Source organism: Crocodylus siamensis, chromosome 14 (assembly GCF_052110815.1).
Source record: "Crocodylus siamensis isolate JL-2025a chromosome 14, ASM5211081v1, whole genome shotgun sequence".
NCBI lineage: Eukaryota > Metazoa > Chordata > Crocodylia > Crocodylidae > Crocodylus > Crocodylus siamensis.
Genome location: NC_143408.1, coordinates 9049361 through 9068911, shown reverse-complemented (window position 1 = coordinate 9068911; position 19551 = coordinate 9049361). Strand labels below are relative to the sequence as shown.

Sequence of the window (19551 nt, the reverse complement as noted above, 5' to 3'; positions counted from 1 at the left end):
TGATGTCCCCAGGCTCTAGAGCAGAGTGGAGGGTGTTTGGTATTCCTTTGCCCATATGGGGCCAGGAAAGATTTTTTTTCCCTTGTTGCTGCAAGGATCAGGGATTTTTTTTCTACCTTCCTCAGAAGCATTGGGTCTTGGCCGCATCTAAGGCTGGAGATTTTGACTAGTGTGCCAGTGTTCCTGCTGGGCCTTAAACCGTGAAGTTCCTGGCTAAAGCATCTTGCCCCTCTGCTCAGGGTCAGACCGGTTGCCATATTTGGAACCAGGAATTAATTTTACCCCATGGCCTTCCTCTCTAGTAGAGTGTGTGGCCCCATGGGTGACTGGTGCCTTCTGAGTCCGGGGGGCATGTGTCCCCCCTGACACCAGTCACCAATGGGGGGTGGGTCCCCTGGCAGCCAGTTGCGCTGACTGGGGGGGAGGGTGGGGAGCTGGACCATGGCCGATCTCACTCACCAAAAAGCTTTTGCTGGAGGCCCTGCTCCCCAGCTGGCGCTTACGAGGCGGGGAACCAGCGCTGCCCCCTTGCCCATCGCCTGAACAGGGAGCACAGCCTGGCAGGGGCTGCACATGCACCCCCTACACAGCGACACAGTGTGGCTCTCTTCCTCAGATCTCTTAAGTGTATTTTAACAATACTTGTAGCAACCAGACACTGACCACCGTTGTTCCCCAGCTATACCTGTGGGCAGGTTAGGTTGCTGCACCTTATAGCTGTGCAACAGGGTTAATTGTGTAGTTTTATTAATAGGTTAGACCAGGGGTTTTCAACCTTTTTGAGTCATTGTACCCCTGGCGGCTGGTCAAGAAGTCAGGAGTCTCTCAGTGGCCAGATGAGCAGCCGATTGGCGACTGGGGAGGGGTGGTCCCCCAGCAGCCAATCGACGAGTGGGGAAGGGCAATTGGCAACCAGGAGGGGGGTCCCCCACGGCCAATCAGTGACCGAAGTGCCGGTGGAGTACCCCCTGATGCCATCAGAAGTACCCCCAGTTGAAAAACCCTGGTTTAGACAAGGATTTGTGCGGCATGGTTTGGATAGGCAGGGGGTTAAGACTAGATGCCCTCCAGATGTCCCTCCCAGCCTGACTTTCCTATGATCCTGTGACTGTATGGAAGTTCAGCACTTCTAATACTATCTGGACACTGAATGAGAAATATTACAATGCAAGAAATACCATATGCACATAAGAAAATTCAAACTTGCGTTAGAAAAATTGCAGCCCTTGCTAAATACTTTGTGATATTAGCTGTATACACACATACTATTACATACTAATACACATTATTTGCCTGAAGACATCCAATTTACATGCAGGTTACTAAAATGATGCTTGATTACATAAAAAAACCGTAGTGTAATGAGCTGCATTTTCTTGATAGTTCCCAGTCACTTGGAAAAATGTCTGAAGGGTTTCATGTGAGAGGCCAAGATTTTTCAGGGGCAGTAACTTTTCTTGGACCAGCTGCATGCTTGGAATAAAGTTGCAAGACATTCTTCATCAGGTCTGAGGAGAGAAGCAAGCAAGCACATTGAATGTAAAGAGCTGAGAGTAGAGCTGTGAAGATGAAGAGGGGAGAGAAATTCCCAGGGGTAGCCAACAGCTTGAATTGGTTTTATTCTAAGAGGCAACCGCTTTAATAAATAAGGTTCTTGCTGTATTCATAAACAGTCTGGACTTCTCTCTGCAGAAGATGTTCCTATTTTTAATCTCAGTGACTACTCCTGTTTAACAGTGCTATTACTTTACTTTTTAAGGCCCTTTTTATATAAGTGTACTCCCCAGTGGGTGCATCTACACGTGCAATTAATGCTTCTGAATTTTCTGCACAGAAAATTCAGATTATTAATGTGCTCAAGGCTCCCCCGGGTGCCAGCCCCAGCAGCTGTCAGGGGGGCACCGGGGCTGGTCCCAGTCTTTGCCAGGCAGGGAAAGCTGTGCCGTCTGCAGGAGTAGCTGTCTTCCCAGCCACTTGGCACAGCTCCCCCACACTGAGGTTTAGCCAGGTAGCACTAGACCCCCTGCTGCCTGAGCTGACCAGGAGCAAATTGCTCCTGGTCAGTGTCTGCATGCACACTATGGTGCATTAGCTAATATGCTATTTATCTAGTACCTGGTGCTAGCAAATGGTGCATTAGACTAATTTAATAAGCAGGAAGTCCCACGCACATGTAGACAATGATGCTTTACTGTGCATTAGGTTAGTCTAATGCACAGTAAAGCATCTCGTATAGACTTATTTATCTTGATCACTTGACACTGGGAGGCTTATTTACTGCTCTCACTGTCTCTTCTCACTCTAGTCGGTAGATATTGGCTAAGTTCCAACAGACTCCCCAAGGCACTTTTGTAAATATACTGATGTAGCAGATGTCTGAATTGCTTTCTCCCATATTGAAACACACCCACCACAGGTGAGGGGGTGGGGCACGTGCCCACCCTGAGATTGGTCCCTGACTCAGCACTGGTTAGGACAGGGCAGTTTTTTTGCTGTGAGGGCTGGTGGCATGGGGGTGGGGAAGAGGGGCACTAAGCTGTGGCACAGAAGTATAGGTGTGGATATGGGACTTTTGGCCCACCCCTGAGTCCGGCCACAAAATGTGTCCCCCAGACTCAGGAGGCACGAGTCACCCCTGACACCTACCATTAGTTTGGAAGTTGACACCTTCCTATGCATTACTTGGGAAAGTAAGATAAAACCTACGTTCTCCTGTCAAAATTACGGGGTGCAAGAAGGAGGCAGTATGTAAGAACCTTAGCTGAATTTCTGTCCACAGGGCACAAAATACTATTGTTGTTTAAGGATCACAAATGGATAGGTGTTTTGTTTAAATCTGATTCATAAATCTTCCCCTTGTAGAGTCCAAAACCCTCTAATTCTGTGATGAAACATTAGTGAATGCAGGCTTGAAGGGAAGGATGCCATTTGCTGAATCTTGCTTCCTACAACAGCTAAAATTTCCTTATTGTTTTCTTAACACAGAAACTAGTCATACGCTATGAGTCCCTGTTCTTGCTTGAATAATCAAAAAGGCAAATGCTTCCTTTTCTTTTGTATACATTTTTGCATCTTTAAATATAGTTCTGTAACTATGTGCAGTGTCTGATGGTGAGGGCACTGCTAAGAATTTTTTCAGCCTTTTTCCAGTTTAACCCAGGTCTCTATGGTAATAAAGTTTGTCATTTTATTTCTCTCAGTCTACTAGATGTCCAGATTCTTCAAATGACCGTCACATCATGACAAAGCACTCTAGCATCTACCCAACAGAAGAAGAGCTGCAGGCCATCCAGAAAGTAGTCTCCCATTCTGAACGTGCACTTAAGCTCGTCTCTGATTCATTTACAGAGCAAGAATCTGAAAAAGAGGAAGAAAATGAAGAGAGAGGGTAACACACTTGCATAGACTTCTCCTATAGGTAGTTACTACAGTATTATGGAAACGTGAGGTTGACAGTATCAGAGTGCTGGAGCCGCTGTCATCCTGAACTGTCTGCAGAGCTTGTTGAAAGGAATGAATATGGATGCTGTTTCAGCAAAATGAGAGTTTAAAATGGATAAAAAAGAAATCTCTCCTTTCTTACATGTGTATTTGCACTTTTTATTACCTAAACACTAGTTGGGTTAAAGCTCTACCGTCCCACCAAGTTTGTGATAACTGTGGCTTCCTCACTGAGTAGTTTTAAACTGTTTTCTGTCCTACAGCGCTAGTTTAATCTGTATTTAAAAGGGAGTTTTGATGATAATGTATGTTTCTACAGAAAATACTCGTCAGTGCATAGCTCTGCAGTCAGTTGGCAGCTAGCTATCACCCCAAAATTTGTAGAAGAAAAGCAGTCTTCCCACTGAACAAAGTTAAATCCGACTGTAATGAAATCTTTGTTCTTTTCCAGTGTATTTTGTAAGTACTAAACAACTTGTGCCTTTAGAGCAGTGATTCTCAATGAAGGAGCCATGGCACCCTATGGTGCCCTGGTATCCTTGCATGGATGCCATGGGGTGCTGAGCAATGTTAGCCCTGTTACGTGTACAAGCATGATTCACAAGATAAACCTATAGGGCACCTATACATGAGCAGCAAGGCTGCTCCAGCGTGCTGTAATTACTGCGGCTGTGCAAAGCTTTGGGTCTTCAGTGGCCGAATCTCCGAATCCAGATCGAATCAGGGGACCAATTTAAAGGTCTAAATTGATTCAAAGCTCTCCAAATCTTCAGAAAAGATTCAGAGAGCTTTGATGATTTGGGCAGTCCCTGGTGGCTGCAGCAGGGAACTGCAGCCACTCTGAGCTGGTAAGTACTAGGGGCAGGGGAGCAGGGGCTGGGGGAGGGGATAATGGGGTGACCCCTGCCAGCCCCCCTGTTCCCCCTGATCTCCACCCACTCCCCAAGCCCCCCCCCCCATGGCTGCCCCTGCCAGCCCCAGCTTGGTACTTTAAAAAAAAGCCCCGGTGCTCATCAGGTGCATCTGGGCAGAACGCAATCCCCGCTGCCCTCCACTGCCCCACGCTGCATGGGGTGCTCTATATGAGCCCCCCAACCCCCCCTCGCTCCCCCAGCCACCCCTGTGGGTGCCCTGCCTGGGCCAGCTCCAGCCCTTTAAGAAAGAAAACAAAACAAGAAAAGCCCTTGGACTCCCCGCTCCTGCAGCAGCTGTTTTAACAAGAGCCGGGAGCTGGGGTGGGCACAGCAGCCATTGCCGGGCTGGGAGAGGGGCAGGGGATGGGCCTGCCTGATTCGGAGATTTGGCAGCAGCCCAATCTCCGAATCAGATTCGGACAAATCGATTCAGGACAGTGATTCGAATCGCTGAATCGAATCACTGTCCTCTGAATTGGCCGAATAGTAGCTGCTTCATACAGGCCTAGTAATTACAGTGCATCAGAGTAGAGTCAATTAATTGAGTCTGCTGGAGCATGGTAATTACTGCACTCCAGCAGACTCCAACTTTTGATGAACTTTAGATAAAGTGCCCCCACCACCATTTTTAACCGCCACCATTTTCAAGCACAGGGACAATGATACATGAGACACTGGGCACTTAAATTCGAATAGTTCTCAGACTAATTAAAGCACACCCTCCCTGCTCCCAGAGCACATGCATAATAAATAGCCCATACATTTCAAATAGGCAGACAAGGTTCTTTGGGTAAATCTGATGTCTTTTATTAAACCAACTATGCCCTTAGAGCTTAGACCACAACCTATAGGCTACAACCTATACCCCTGATACATTTCAAATTGAAATTCATAGCATGAAAAATGTTCTGACCCATTGTGGTCTTTCTGAGTTCTTTGCAACAGAAAAATTGCCGTAGTAAAAAAAAAAACAAGAGAAAACTAAGAGCTGGCATTTTCTGAGTAGGGCCTCAAGTCTAATGGGTGCTTCCAGTCTAAAAAGATTGAGAATCACTGCTTTAGTGGGACATTAAGGGTTTCAAAGGCACAGGCAAAAAGTAAAGACATTTTGCTAAATCATTTGCCTGGTCTTCATAGCAGCTTGTTTAATTGACACCTGTCAGTAAAGCTGTTTCAGTGGTGTTAGTCGTGCAGCAGAGCCATAGTCGTGTGTAAAAATTGTAGTGCTTTTCTGCTGAAAGAAAAGAGCCCAGGAGTTTACTTACGGAGCCTATGATGTCATCCACTGCATTTTAGTTCTGCTTTACAGATATGTGGAGGTTGTTTGTGAATGACTCGGATTCCCTGTAGATAGCTTTCTTATTGTTTTTCTGTTGTTCCTCTCTTCCACAGAAAAGCAGACGATGTGCCCCGAATTCTGAAAGGTGTAATGCGAGTTGGCATTCTGGCAAAAGGGCTTTTGCTTCGAGGAGACAGGAATGTTCATCTGATCTTATTGTCTGCCCAGAAACCTACAGTCTCTCTCCTACAGAATATCACAGAACAGCTGCCCAAGCAACTTTCAGTAAGGGTGAATCCTGATACTTTTCTCTGTTTACTAGAGATTCTTTCTCCTTTCCTAAATGACAAGAAATAGATACCCAGAGTATAGAAGAATCTTATTTCTGCTTATTAAAGATTAAGTATGCCACACCACATGCAAAACCAAATGGATAAAGTGCTCCCTGTCCATAGGAGTTGCAACCAAAAGGAAACATGTTCCAGGGTTTTGCACAATGGACTTCAAATTGTTAGTTTCCTCTATATTAATGAGTGGCTTACAGGCTTGGTTGAACTGCTTTCTTCCCTTATATACAAGATGCAGGTTTTAAATGGCATAATATGGATCAGTCTTCAGTTGGCATCCTGTCTCTAATGCAATTTGTAACAATTAGCCTGAAAAGACAGTGTTCAGGAAGCTTTCCTGGCTTGAATGACAAGGTTTTGTATGTCAGGCCTGGGATATATAGAGAGCATGATCTCCAAGGGCCTACCGCAGTGGTCCTCAACCTTTTTAGATTCAAGACACTACTCTGCAAGTTTTTGGAATTTAGCTGCATCCCATTTCAAAAGTGAATATAAATACAGTATGAATATTGTAATATAAACAGCATATTATTAATTAATGTGTTATTAAATCATTGTATTTCTCTACTATAATATAATATAAGTAAAACAGTCATCTCTTGGGATTGTTCCCGTACCTCTGCCCGGCCCCATGCACATTTACTCCCAGCACAGCACTTGAACTCCACACATATGAATCCAGGCCACCACTGGGGACCAGGAACTGCCTGCCCAATTTCAGCCCTTAGTTATCTCAGGGTCCTCTCTCCTGAATTCCAGGCCCAGGGCCAAAATGGACAGAGCCTGAGAATCGCTGGCTACAGTAATCATCCAATGTGCTGTCTATTTACTGATATAATGGAAACTGATGGTAACCTTGCAAATGCAGTACTAGCCAGTTGATTAGTAAATGAACTAGTTGTTTTTTTCTGATTTATGCTTGAAGATGAAACAAGTATCCCTTTTTCCCCCCTTTTCACATCCTAGACATTAACTGAGGACAAGTATGAAGTTTCATCTGATGCTGCAGAAGCGACTATAGTAATCTCATCATGCAAGGAACCAAAAATGCAGGTCACAATTTCAATTACATCTCCCCTCATGAGAGAAGACACTTCTGTTGACAAAGGTGAGTAAATCAGTTAGTCTGAAATTAATTGAGTACATCAGATATTTTCTTAGCCTTTAAATACATAATCATTTCAAATAAGAGAACCATGGTGACTTGGCAGACGCTATTTGGTCATTTGTAGGCCTGTGTGAAGCAGCTAGTATTTGCTTCTGATTTGGCCAATTCGGGGCACAGTGATTCGAACTGGTGATTTGAATCACTGTCCTGATTTGATTCTGCCAAATCTGATTTGTAGCCAAATTGCCAAATCAGCCAGGCCCATCCCCTACCCGCCCCAGCTACTGGCACTTGGGGGGAAAAAGAGCACCAAGTCAGTGGGTGCTGCCAGGTGAGGGGCGATCCCTGCTGCCTTCCACTGCCCCACACTGCATGGGGGGCTCTGCAAAAGCCCACCAACTCCCCCCATTGCTCCCTCAGGCCCCCATGGGTGCCCCACCTGGGCCAGCTCCAGCCCTTTAAGGAAAAAAAAAAACCCGAAACCCCCTCCCAGACTCACCGCTCCTGCTGGTGGGGGGCGATCCTCGGTGCCATGTGGGGGACTCTGCACGAGCCCCCCCAAAGCCCCAAGGCCGCTGCAGGAGCAGTGAGTCCCAGGGCTTTTCTCTGTTTTTTTTTCTTAAAGGGTCGGAGCTGGCCCAGGTGGGGCACCCATGTGGGAGTAGGGGGGATGGTTCAGGGGCTCATGCAGTGGGGGCAGCAGGGATCACCCCCCTGCCTGGCAGCACCCAGTGAGCACCAGGGCTTTTTTTAAAGTACCAAGCTGGGCCGGGCAGGGTTGGGCAGGGGAGAGGGGTTGGGGGACTGGCAGGGGTCCCCCCATGGTCCCCTCCTCCAGCCCTACCTCCCCCACCCCTAGTACTTACCAGCTCAGAGCTGGCTGCAACTCCCTGCTGCAGCCACCGGGAACTGCCCAAATCATCAAAGCTCTCCTAATCTTTTCTGAAGAGTCGGAGAGCTTTGAATCGATTCAGACCTTTACATTGGTCGCCTGATTTGATTTGGATTTGGAGATTCGGCCACCGAATCAAACTGAATCTCCTCCGAATCGAATCAGCACCCAAAGTTTTGCACACCCGTAGTGATTTTGATACTGCTGTCACGGTGCATCTAAACATGCAGTCGATGCAAAGCAACAAACCCTGGCAAATATCACACGAGAGTTTATTGTTCCGATGCCACATTTACACGTGCACCTGGAATCACAGCATATTGAGCTGGGTTAGAGCAATCCCAGCTGCAAGGGCCCTGGGGGGTCAGCTTGCCAGCCTGGGGCTGTTCTGACCGAGCTCAACATGCTGTGGAGGGGCTGGCTGGGGCACAAGGGTGCCTCAGTATGGAGCTAACCAGAAGGCAGCCCCTGAATGTGGAAGCACCCTTATGTCCCAGCCAGCCTCATCAGTGTCTGCATGTGCATTGCTGTGTAATAAATAACACCACTGCAGGATAGTACTTGTATTTACAAGTACTAACCTATGGTGGTGTTTATTAGTTTACTGTGACCTAGATGAGCTATGCAGGTAGATGCAGAGACTTTACTGTGCAGCTAATTAGGCAACTACAGGAAACGTCTGGTATAGATGCACCCTCAGAGTATTTTCACAGTACTTTCTCAGACCAGAAAGTAGAATTCTCCTAAAATTCCCTTAAATTTTTAAAATTTTCCTAAACCTCCTGGGAGTGCTGGTTAGAGTTAGTTATATTCAAGATTTGCTAGTTTTAAAACATTAGTTTTAAAACACTGTTACCTACTAGTGGAGACCATACTCTCCAGTCACCATCTTTTCTGCATTCACTGTTAAGTCTTTGGGTGTGATTTCTATCTATACATTGTGATGCTGTTTTGATCCTGTTACATTAGAAAAAATTAAGATTAGTGCCACAAATCTTTTAATACAAATCTTTTAATTTAAAAGTAAAATCTTTTAATACAAATTAAAATAATACATATTAAAATAATATTAAAAAACAATACATTGTTTATCCTGTGGTCTTTTCATGGCTCTGGGTCATGAACATGTGGGAATAAATTATGAAAAGGAAATGTTTTTTTCTCTCTTAGAAGCTGCAACAGAATCTCAGCCTGACCCCTGTGATGTTTTAAGCCAGCATAAATGTCTAGAATCGTTGGCTGCCCTCCGTCATGCTAAATGGTTCCAGGTAAAGAGCTTTTCCAAGTTGGCACAAATTCCTTGAGATGTGTTGTGCAGTTTACTACATAGATTTACTAGTTTGACAAAAGGGAGGGAGAGAAAGAGAAGGTAGAAAAGATGCAGTTTTGCGCTGCTAAGCTGACCGTGTTTGAAGTGAAAGCAACATAATTGGGACATCCAAACACACATGTTCTGACCTCCGCACAGTGCATTCAAATAGAAATATTTCCAGAGTGTAAAGGAGACCATTGCTTTTTTAATGCAATTGGTAAAACCAAATCCTGTGGACCAGAAGACTGTCCTGGGAGGTGTGCTGTGTGCCTGAAGCCCTTTTTGTCTTCCTGTGATTACACAGCTTGCTGTGTTACAGATTCTTGTCGTCTTTGCTTTTGTGTTCTACCATAGCAGTGTTTGGAATGACAGTGCTCTATTACATCTTTTCAATAGAGCAGGTGTCCAGAGAGTGTTTCTCTTTGTAATAGCCTAGTTATTTAAGATCTAAAGTCTTTAAGAAACGTCTGATATCTAGGTTTTATGGTCTAATAGAGTTAATACTTTTGTCTTGTTGTTTTGATGACTTGGGCTTTTATTGTCTTATGTGTTTTCTATTAGCAGACATCTTGTTTCTTTTCATAAAGGCTAGAGCTAATGGTCTGCAGTCTTGTGTAATTATCATCAGAATTCTGAGAGACCTATGCCAGCGTGTACCAACCTGGGGGGCACTACCAGACTGGGTAAGGAGAGTGATGGCTCTTCTGTCACCCCCTTTGTTTTGGTTATCATTGTGTCTTAATATGTACAATCCCCAACAGCATGACTGTAAACAATGAGAAGTCAGATGTGTGTTTAGGGCTCAAGATCCTACCATAACTAAATCCGTTGCAATTAAAATGCATTATACTGTACTTAAAAAAAATACCATAAAACACCAAATCAGCTAGGTACTCCATAGTACACTTACTTCCTACAGAACACATTTGGGAATCCTGTTCCTGTTAAGTAAATAAACACTCAGTGGAGAATTTTATTACTGTCGAAACTCTTTACCACCTGGACTTTATTATTTTTTTCCTGTAAACTATACAATTATGGTTACAAAACTGTCTTCTAAAGGGCTGTTCCTGCAGTGCCGTGGCATTGTGGATAGCCTCAGTGAACTGAGAGACAGATCCAAGCAGGCATTCCCAGTTCTTAGATCCTATTTAGGTACTTAAAATCCCTTTCACTGGGGTTTCCATGGGAGCATCAGTACCAAAATGCTGCCTTGGATCTGGCCCAAAAAGTATAATTCTCAGGAAAAATGAGAGCTAGCTTGGGAAAGAAACTCTGCTAGTGCTTAAATAGCAGCCTCCAACCCTTCTAAATGGCCACGTTCAGTAAGCCACTGGTAGAGAAACAGTTTGCTTTCTTGAGACAGAAGCACATTTCGTCGTCTTTACAATGAGCACCCTTTCTTTCACCATTATCCCTACAGCTGGAAGTTTGTGTTAACTGTAGGACTGAGACTGTCTCATTATATGTCTTCACATGTTACAGCATGAGGTGGTAGTATTAGACTTGTGTTTAACATATGATTACACAAACATGATGAAAAACTTTTGGAAGAGTGCCAGTCAGGACCTGAAGAAAGGGCAGTTTGTTCCCAAAAGTTTGTCCAACAGCTCTCTCAACTATTCAGTTAGTCCCATAAAAGATATCACCAAAGCAGCCTTTCTTCTTGCATAATTCCTAGACCAAACAGCTACAACACTCCAACCCTACTGCACTATGAGTAGGCAAGCAAGGGGATTTTCCAGGAGCTGATGTATTTTCATGGGGTGCAGATACAGGGTGGACATTAGAAGATACTACTTCACCGTCAGGGCGGCCAGGATCTGGAACCAACTTCCAAGGGAAGTGGTGCTGGCTCCTACTTTGGGGGTCTTTAAGAGGAGGCTTGATAATTATCTAGCTGGGGTCATATGAGCCCAGTATTCATTCACTCCTACCCAGGGCAGGGGGTCAGACCTGATGATCTACTCAGGTCCCTTCCAGCCCTACATCTATGAAAATATGAAACTACGAAACATTTATGCCATTGCCATTTACATGGGTTTATGCACTGATATTAGTTATTCCAGAGTCTCGAGTGGACAGATAACCATCACCCTGGAGGTAGATGCCTGCAGTGCCTCACCTTTTGGGGGACAGAGGGAGTTATTAATACAGTGGGGTTTTTTGGCATACAATGTTTTTGAAAGGCAAAATGAAGAAAAAAAGATCTTTCCTTGTAATAAGTATCTGAGTAGCAGCAGCTTGGGAGCTGAGCCTGCTCATTTTCTGCTCCCTGTGGATGGTGAGAAAACCAGCTTTTTGTAGAGGATACAGCATGACTGTTTTTTAGAAATGTCATAGTTGCTTTGCTTGTGTTTTCTTAATGAAAGAATCAAACTTTGTTTCATCTTCTCTGCAGGCAATGGAACTTCTTGTAGAAAAGGTTTTAAGCAGTGCATCAAGCCGTCTAAGACCTGGTGATGCCATGCGACGAGTTCTCGAATGTGTAGCCACAGGAACACTCTTGATGGGTCCGTTTTCAACTAATATTTATATTGGTTCTCCATAAAATCTCTGGGACAGCAGTTCATGTCCTTTGTATTAACATCTCACATCCCATACCTTCTCTTTTATGGTTTCCTGTTTAACTGATATTGTGGCATGACAGTGGAAATGCAGTATATTGGTACACTGCTTTGTCTACAGCATGGTACCTGTAACTCAGACATATTGGTATCTTTCCTTTTTTCAGAAAGAGGAGTTGATACTTGGAGTTCTTGAAAAGATTTCAGCAATTTTGCCCCACACTAACTTCTCCCTAAACTGTCCAGAACTTAATATGATTTTCATTAAAACTTGTAAAAATACCATTGGAAAAATATTTCAGTTTAAACCTTTGTACAGCAGCATCGTGCCAGTCCCTAAGAATCCCAAGGTGAAACCAATTTTTCTCGCATAAAACAAATGACATGCAAAATGTAACCAAACAGCAAAACTAGGGAAGAGGTGTGTCAGTGATAAACCATAACTAGCAGCACAGCTAGGAATTGATAACATGTATTTTTTGTTCATTAGTTTCCCCTTTTAAACCTGGCCACGGTAAATTTATTGGTATCATGGTATCTTTCTTATCCCTTGTGTTCAGATGGACCTGGACTACAAGATCCCTGTGAGAAAGACAAAATGGATGCTTTAGAGACAATGACCAGTCAGGAACGAGAAGATGTTACAGCCAGTGCACAGGTAGAAAAGGACAGCAGTCATATATAAAAGCTTTGAGAAATAAGCTTCAATAAAAACATTGTCTAAGGAGAGGTGTATCATATATGTGGGTATGTGGGGTGAGTATATCCTTTTGCAGTTACAGATTTGAAACTACAGAGTCCATGCCTGCATTTGTAACACTAAAAAGACACATGGCAGATTTCCATGTGTTTGAAGGCTGCATCTATTGTTTGGGGTTTTTTTAAATAAAGGGGTATCTCAAAGTAAACTACGTTTCATATTGAAGGGTGAGGTTTTCTTTAAAGAAAATTAGTCCAATTCTTTCAGTGTTGCGCTTGCCTCTGTGCAACATTTTTCTGTCGCTTGTGGGTTGGAAGCGTTGGTGGGAGACATAAGGAAGATAGGAAACTGACTGTTGGGAAAACAGTGATACTCGGAGTGATATTCTGTTCCCTTCCTGGTCATCCATACATCCAGATCTGGTGATTTGCTTGGAATTTCTGCTCATCTAAATGCCAAAATGCCTCATACACCTCAAATAGGAATTCCGTTGCTGGATACATAAGCCTGCACACCCACATAGCCATCCATGTATGAACACAGGCAACAAAATATAGCAGGAAGGGACGATAGACTTCCTGTCCTTTGGCCCCAGTAGTTCAGTGGTTGGAGCATGCACCTAGGAAGTTCAGTTCTAGGCCCTCTCCTTTGCCCAGGATTATTTGAACTTGGGTCTCTCTGGCTTTTCAGCAAGACACTTGATACCACACCATAGATGAAGCATTATCTAGTGCAGTCTGTGTCCAGGAACAGAATTCCTACCTGGAGTGTTAATGGCATTTTTGGTATGTATACAGCCAAAAATGCCATGTAGATGGCCAAGTCAGGATACCTGGATGACTAGGAATGGCTACCCTTCCTGTAACACAGAATTATTGCCAAAAGCATAAAGCAAATACAATACTTACAGTTATGAAGGTATACATTCTTTGATCTTTTTGTCATAGTCATAAGCTTGCAAGTAGTGGGGAGGAAACTTCAACTATAAATTAATTTGCATAATATTTCTTTGTAATGCTATTAACTTTGTTGACGGTAGGGTGGTGTATCTTGTATTTGCCAACATCAAAACTTGAATTAATTACATATTGCATGAAGAAGAAAACTGGAGACTGTATGTTTTGTGCTCAATATCAAAACCGACTCCTTTTGGCCAGTGGAACAATGGTATTAGTACTAATCAAGGAGAAATGCCTGGATATTGTCAGTGTGACAGGGCACTTAATGCACACCTCTCACTTTACAAGGAGATGAAGCTGCAGAGGAGACTTGGATGGCAATCAAGGGGTGTCACCTGACTAGCATGTAAGCTCAGAGCCTGCGGTGGTCCAGCAGTCTAGCCCTGAGAGACGCAGAGAGAGGAGCTCTGGGGCAGCAGGGCTGCAGCAGGACTCCTGGGTAACAGCTGAGTTGGGGTAAGCAGCACTAGAGGTTTGTGGACAGGACTTAGGAGTAAAGGAAGTCCCAACAGGCTCAGGAGTAGGGCCAGAGGCCTGGGAGCAAGGTCAGAGCCCAGGAACCGGGAAGAGATTGGGACCAGGGGCCCAAAGCCTGGAGAGGGGCATAGGCATGGCAAAGAAGCCCAGAGATTGGGACCAGCACCCCAAAGCCCAGGAGGGGGCAGAGGTAGGAGCCTGAATGGGCAGGACACAGTGCCTAGGAGTAGCCCACATAGGTGAAGTGCCTGGGTAGGGAATACAGGCAGAGGTGCGGTACTCAGGAGTTGCCATGAGAGGCAGAGTGCCCAGGTGAAGGCAAGCCTGGAGTAGCCAAAGTAGGCAAAGTGCCTGGGCAGGGAGGCACAGTCACAAGGGTGAGACCATGGCCCAAAGGGGCTGTTGATTGATATGATTGATAATACCTGCGAGGCATGGGCGTGGTGTAAAAGGCAGTTGGAGCCACATAATTAGCTCTTCAGGCAACGAGTACGGGCACCTGTATTCATGAGAGGAGTTCTGACTTGGGAAGCCCTGGGGCAGCCTCCCTGTTTCTAAAAGATAACATCAAGGTGTGGCAGACAAGAAGAAGGAGAGAGTGCCCAAAGAGAGCTAGACAAGACAAGGGCTGAGCTGCCACCAGGGGGTGTCACACCACCGCAGGGACCAGTGCTTGTTACACTCAGGCAAGGTTACGCAATTTTTAAAAGTGAAAAATAGAATTTCTTGGAAACCGGCCAGACCATGCTGAGAAACAGTAAACATGGTTCTGAGTTTAACCAAGCTTGCCTGAACCCTGCAGGGTCGCAGGCTGAACTCAGATACTTGATGCAGAAATTCAAATTGATCCTGCTTCTGAGTCACGTATAGCCTGTGAAACAGTCTTAGCTCTCATCCAGGTAAAACACTGAATTTTCATCTTCCTAATTTATAGTGAAGTCACAAACTCTATTTAGTATTTTCTAACTACTCACAGCAAATACCAGCCTGTATTGGTGTCTAAAAAAGATGTCTAGGATTAATGGGTGGAAGACTTTAGAATCACTTTTATCAAAAAAGGAAGGGAGAGCTCATTCCAGGCTGGATTGGAGTATGGGCTGACAGTCAGATTAAAAGGGGGGAGTTCGCCTTATATCAGCAGATCACAGAATCATAGAAAATTCAGGTTGGAAGGGACCTCAAGAGGTCATCTAGTCCAACCCCCCAACTCAAAGCAGGACCGTCTCGACCGGACCAGCGAAGGCTTTGTCGAGCGGGGCCTTGGAAATCTCCAAGGTTGGGGATTCCACCACCTCTCTCCCCCACAGGTGCACCATAACTATTTAGTGTGTCCCTTACATCCTGCAATGAGTGGATGCTGAACTCTGCTGATATGTCGGTTCATGAAAAGTAAATCTTGTTTCATGAAGAAGTAAATTTACCTCAGTTTAGTTTCCTCTTACTGTGGGATAGATCAGAGTGGGTCAGCAACATGTTAATCCTCTCCTCATTTACTTCATCATCAAATATGTTCAGCAGTCCACACATTGGTTCCTTGTGTTGGAAGATTGCTACTTTTTATTTGTATTCTTTCTCTTGCAAATTCAGATATGGTAGTTTGTAGTTCTTAAAGGGCCTGGCTGAAAGCCCATTACAGCCCATAAAGACTCAACAACCTTTGAATGAGTCAAAATTTGGTCCAATTTTTCAGTGGAATAGACTACCTTGGCTTCCAGTTTGTTTGCTTAGGGCCTCATAGTAATGTATCAAATATAGATACAAAGAACATGTTGTCATCATTAACTATTACTTCCAGGCTGAATAGTATGTGACATTAAGGGCTGCTGCACACAGAAAGCATTGCAGACTGGTGTAGTATCAGCCCTGCCCCACCTACTACTATCCTCATACTAGTTGGATCCTTAATATTTCTCCTCCTTCTTCCCCTAGCATGCTTTAAGAATGCTAGCTTTCAGGCAGATACACAAAGTACTTGGAATGGACCCTTTGCCGCCTCCTAAAAATAGACTTAATGAACGCAACAGAAAAAGGAGACGAGACGTCAGTGAGACGACAGAGGGCGAGGGCGACGGGAAGAAAGACAAAAAAGAGGAAGATGACAGTGATGCCTAACCACTGCTGTGGCAGTCATCAGGACAAAGTTCACATTGCTTTAATTTTTAATATAGAAGCTGCTGTTTTGTCTGACATTTGACAATTGTACTATTTTTTTCCTTGAAATAATGTATTGTAGGTGTTTTAAATGGTGCTTAAATCATTGCTGAAATTGCATCATTCCACAGTGGTAAAGTTGCTCTGGCAACAGTTCTTCTTCTATTATGTCCCTTCCTATCCACCCCACTACAAAAGAAAGTACCCATAGCAGAACAGGTGGACTAAGGCAGGCATTTTTTAAAAATCTGACATTTCTTGTAAGCTCATAAATGCCCCATTACATGTGATGCAGGGGTGTCAAACTCAGCTGCTATCCCAGGCTGGATCCAGATCCAGAAGCTCTGGCCCCTGCCACGTGCCAGAGCCAGAGCTGCCACTGCTGTATGCCCCATGCCATAGTGGCAGCTCCAGCTCTGCCTCCGCTACAAGTCACACAGCAGGGTACTGACAGCTGGGGAGGTAGGGCCATGGCAGTGATGACAGGCAGTGCAGCTGTGGGGCAGGGGGGCAACTGGAGCTCTGTCAGCCCTTGCTTGCTCTCCTGCCACTGATCGCCAGGCCCACTGAGGTCTAAGAGCCTCGGATTCTGCAGCAGCCTGCTTCCCCAGCCCCCCACCAGGCATGCCCCCAAACCTGCTGGTAGCCCAGCAGGCTAGACAAAGGAGCTCTGTGGGCTGGATTTGGTCTGCAGGCTGCATGTTTAACACCCTTGACGCAAAGAAAAGCACAGGGTTATTGTATTAGTGTCTTTAAAGATGCTTCCTTGTTCACTTTAGATTTTCAGCCTGATCTAGAGTGTCTGAACGGACAAGATTTTGGGGGTTGGGAAGGGGCTCTTGCACTTTATGAGCTCCCATTTTGGAGCAGTACAGAGGTACATAAACCACTTCCTTAGCTATTTCGGGGTGGAAAAAAAAAGCCAACTTATAAGTGACAGTTGGGAGTGGAAATGAACCTGCAGCGATAGCAAAGTATTAAATATTTAATTGCTTTGGATTTGCAGTTCTCCATTAGACACGGTATGCTTTAAAACATCTCTAACATGCTACCTAAAAATAATAGTTTCTCTTGTTTAGTACTGTGGTTAAAAACTTTGCAGTTTTCTTTAGAGAGTGTTAAATATCTTCCAGCAGAAATGGCAGCCTGACTAAGTGCCACATTAAACCATCAGAAGTGGTAACAATCAGAGCGCTTACTTTCTAATACATGTTGTTTAATTAACCTAACCACAGGGAGATTCTCTGTGTCTCAATGAGTGCCTTCTAAAGAGAAGTGGCCAGGACTCTCGCAATGAAAAGCTATTCTGTAGTGTCTGAGGACCTTTCCTTTCCTTTCCTTTCCTTTTCTACAGTTTTAACTCTTGTCAGTTTGTGCAGGCAGGAATCTCTCAAAAATAGAAAATTCCAGGCACTGATGGACTTACTGTTATAATCTACCACTTCACAAAACCTGATGCTGAGCAAGTGAGGGTGTCTTTAATTCCATAAAGGGGAATGGGGATAAAGGAATTGGTCTTGGCCATTGGGTGGAATTCTCTCACTCTTTAGATGCCTAAATGGCACTGAATAGCTGTGTAAATGGCATTTTTGGCATGTATGCACAGTGTGCAATTCTGTTACCAATGTGTCTGCATGGCTACCGAGAGTGCATAGTAGTGTATGCACTAGCCAGGCAGCAAACACACCCATATCCTGAAAAAAGCAAGGCATTATTGTGTTATAATCTCAGCAGGTAAGGCATTCATGCAGGAAACAGGATGATGGGTTCTGGACCCTCCCAGCCTCTGTCTCTCTCTGATGTCGTCACATACTGCTTTAAACCACCGCGTGCCTGATTAGGCATTTTCCAAGTTTTCCTCCAGCAGCACCCTCAGATGCACCCCGTCCAACCCCAAGGACATGGACACGTTCAGTTTTTCTAAATAGTCCCTAACCTGTTCTTTTGCCACTGATAACTACTCACCTCCTCCCCAAACTGTGCTACCAGGTGCAGTAATCTGGGAGCTGACGTTGAAGACTGAGGTGGAAAAAGAATTGAGCACTTCAGCCTTTGCTGCATCCCCTGCGACTAGGTGGCCTCCCCCATTTTGTGAAGGACCCACACTTTCCCTGATCCTTCTCTGATCCTCCATGTGGATACTTAGGCATCTATGCTGCAAGGGTAACATAATCAAATTGTGCATAAGTGCCAAAAATGTCATTTACACAGTTGGTGAGTGCCCTATAGGCACATCAGGTGTAATGAATTTAGGCCTCGGTGTATAACCAGCAAGCCCTGCTGGGAAAGCTGAGAGCCTGGAGCTGGACAGGCCATACTATTTGAATGGAGCTGTATGTGGCAGGTTTCTCAGCTGGTTGCACAACGCATTTGTTAAGAAAGACCTTTCTTGATAGTATTGTGATTTATTGTCACTTAACACAGTTTGTTTGGTTATTTTACCTTATAAGTGTTTAAAGGACAGCCTGTAATGTGGCTTTAACATTTGATTGTCTTTGTAGTGCTATCCAGTTAAAAGGAGACAATTTTAAACAAATAAAGGAGTGCTATGCTTCCATTTTCTGTGTAATGTGTAGTGTTTAATCAATGAATACTATAAGAAAGTGCTCACTAGTCGGTTAGCTGAGAGCCTGGATAGTGATTGTCCCAAACATCCAGCACCCCAGTTCCTTAGTCAAATCCTCACTAAAACTTCCTGATCTAACTCATGGCACTTCACAGCATGTCCCATGAGGTAGACCGGGGCAGGCAATTATTTCGGCTGGAGGGCCGCTAAACAAGTTTTGGTGAGTTGTCGAGGGCTACAACAGTGGCCCCACCCCTTGACAGGTCCCACGCCCCCTGGTTGCCATCTTGGAACTGGAAGTCCCACTCTGTAACCCCTGACCTAATCCACTGGAAGTCCCTAACCTTGCCCCTGGATGTACTTCTTTTGTAAAGGGGGTTTGCCATCTTGAAACCAGCAAAGAAAAGATGCACTAAAAATCAAATATCCACAATAATATATTTTTATTTTATTTTTTTAAATTGTCCTGATTTGTGTGTGTTTGCATCTCATGTATAAATAAGTGATTGCAGAATAGCTCAAAATGAAGTCTTACTCTTGTATATTTTGGGGGGAGGGGGCTGGAGAGGTGTGGGGGGGTATGGGGAGTGTAGGGTTTGTGATGGGGGGTGGGGATAGATGTGGGTACGGGGGGGTTGTGGGAATGTGTGGGGGTGTGTGTGTAGATATAGGGTTTGTAGGGGGCTGTGGTGGGGAGGGGGGCTGGGTGTGTGTATGTGGGTGCATATGTGTGGTGGGGTATGTTCACGTAGCAGTGAGCAGGACTCCCACTAGAGGTGCACATGTGTGTGTCGGGGGTGTAAAGGAGAGTGTAGGTGGGTGCGGTGTTTGTAGGATG

At 44.8% G+C, this 19551-nt stretch overlaps 1 protein-coding gene across 3 annotated transcripts in view; it reads left to right on the top strand.

Moving 5' to 3' along the window:
* Window positions 1-18704, top strand: part of ZFR2 (zinc finger RNA binding protein 2) — a 133124-nt gene extending 114420 nt beyond the window's left edge. The window contains exons 12-19 of one of the 3 annotated variants that reach the window (XM_090027657.1): window positions 3201-3388; window positions 5748-5925; window positions 6948-7089; window positions 9152-9249; window positions 9881-9976; window positions 11695-11806; window positions 12421-12518; window positions 15926-18704. In XM_090027657.1, the coding sequence (XP_089883783.1) occupies window positions 3201-3388; window positions 5748-5925; window positions 6948-7089; window positions 9152-9249; window positions 9881-9976; window positions 11695-11806; window positions 12421-12518; window positions 15926-16108 (1095 nt within the window). In that variant the 3' untranslated portion in view covers window positions 16109-18704. Of the gene's footprint in view, window positions 1-3200; window positions 3389-5747; window positions 5926-6947; window positions 7090-9151; window positions 9250-9854; window positions 9978-11694; window positions 11807-12420; window positions 12519-15925 lie in introns of those variants that run through there. The other 2 variants (XM_090027658.1, XM_090027659.1) reach the window with 2 other exon arrangements.
* The last annotated feature ends 847 nt before the right edge of the window (window positions 18705-19551 follow it).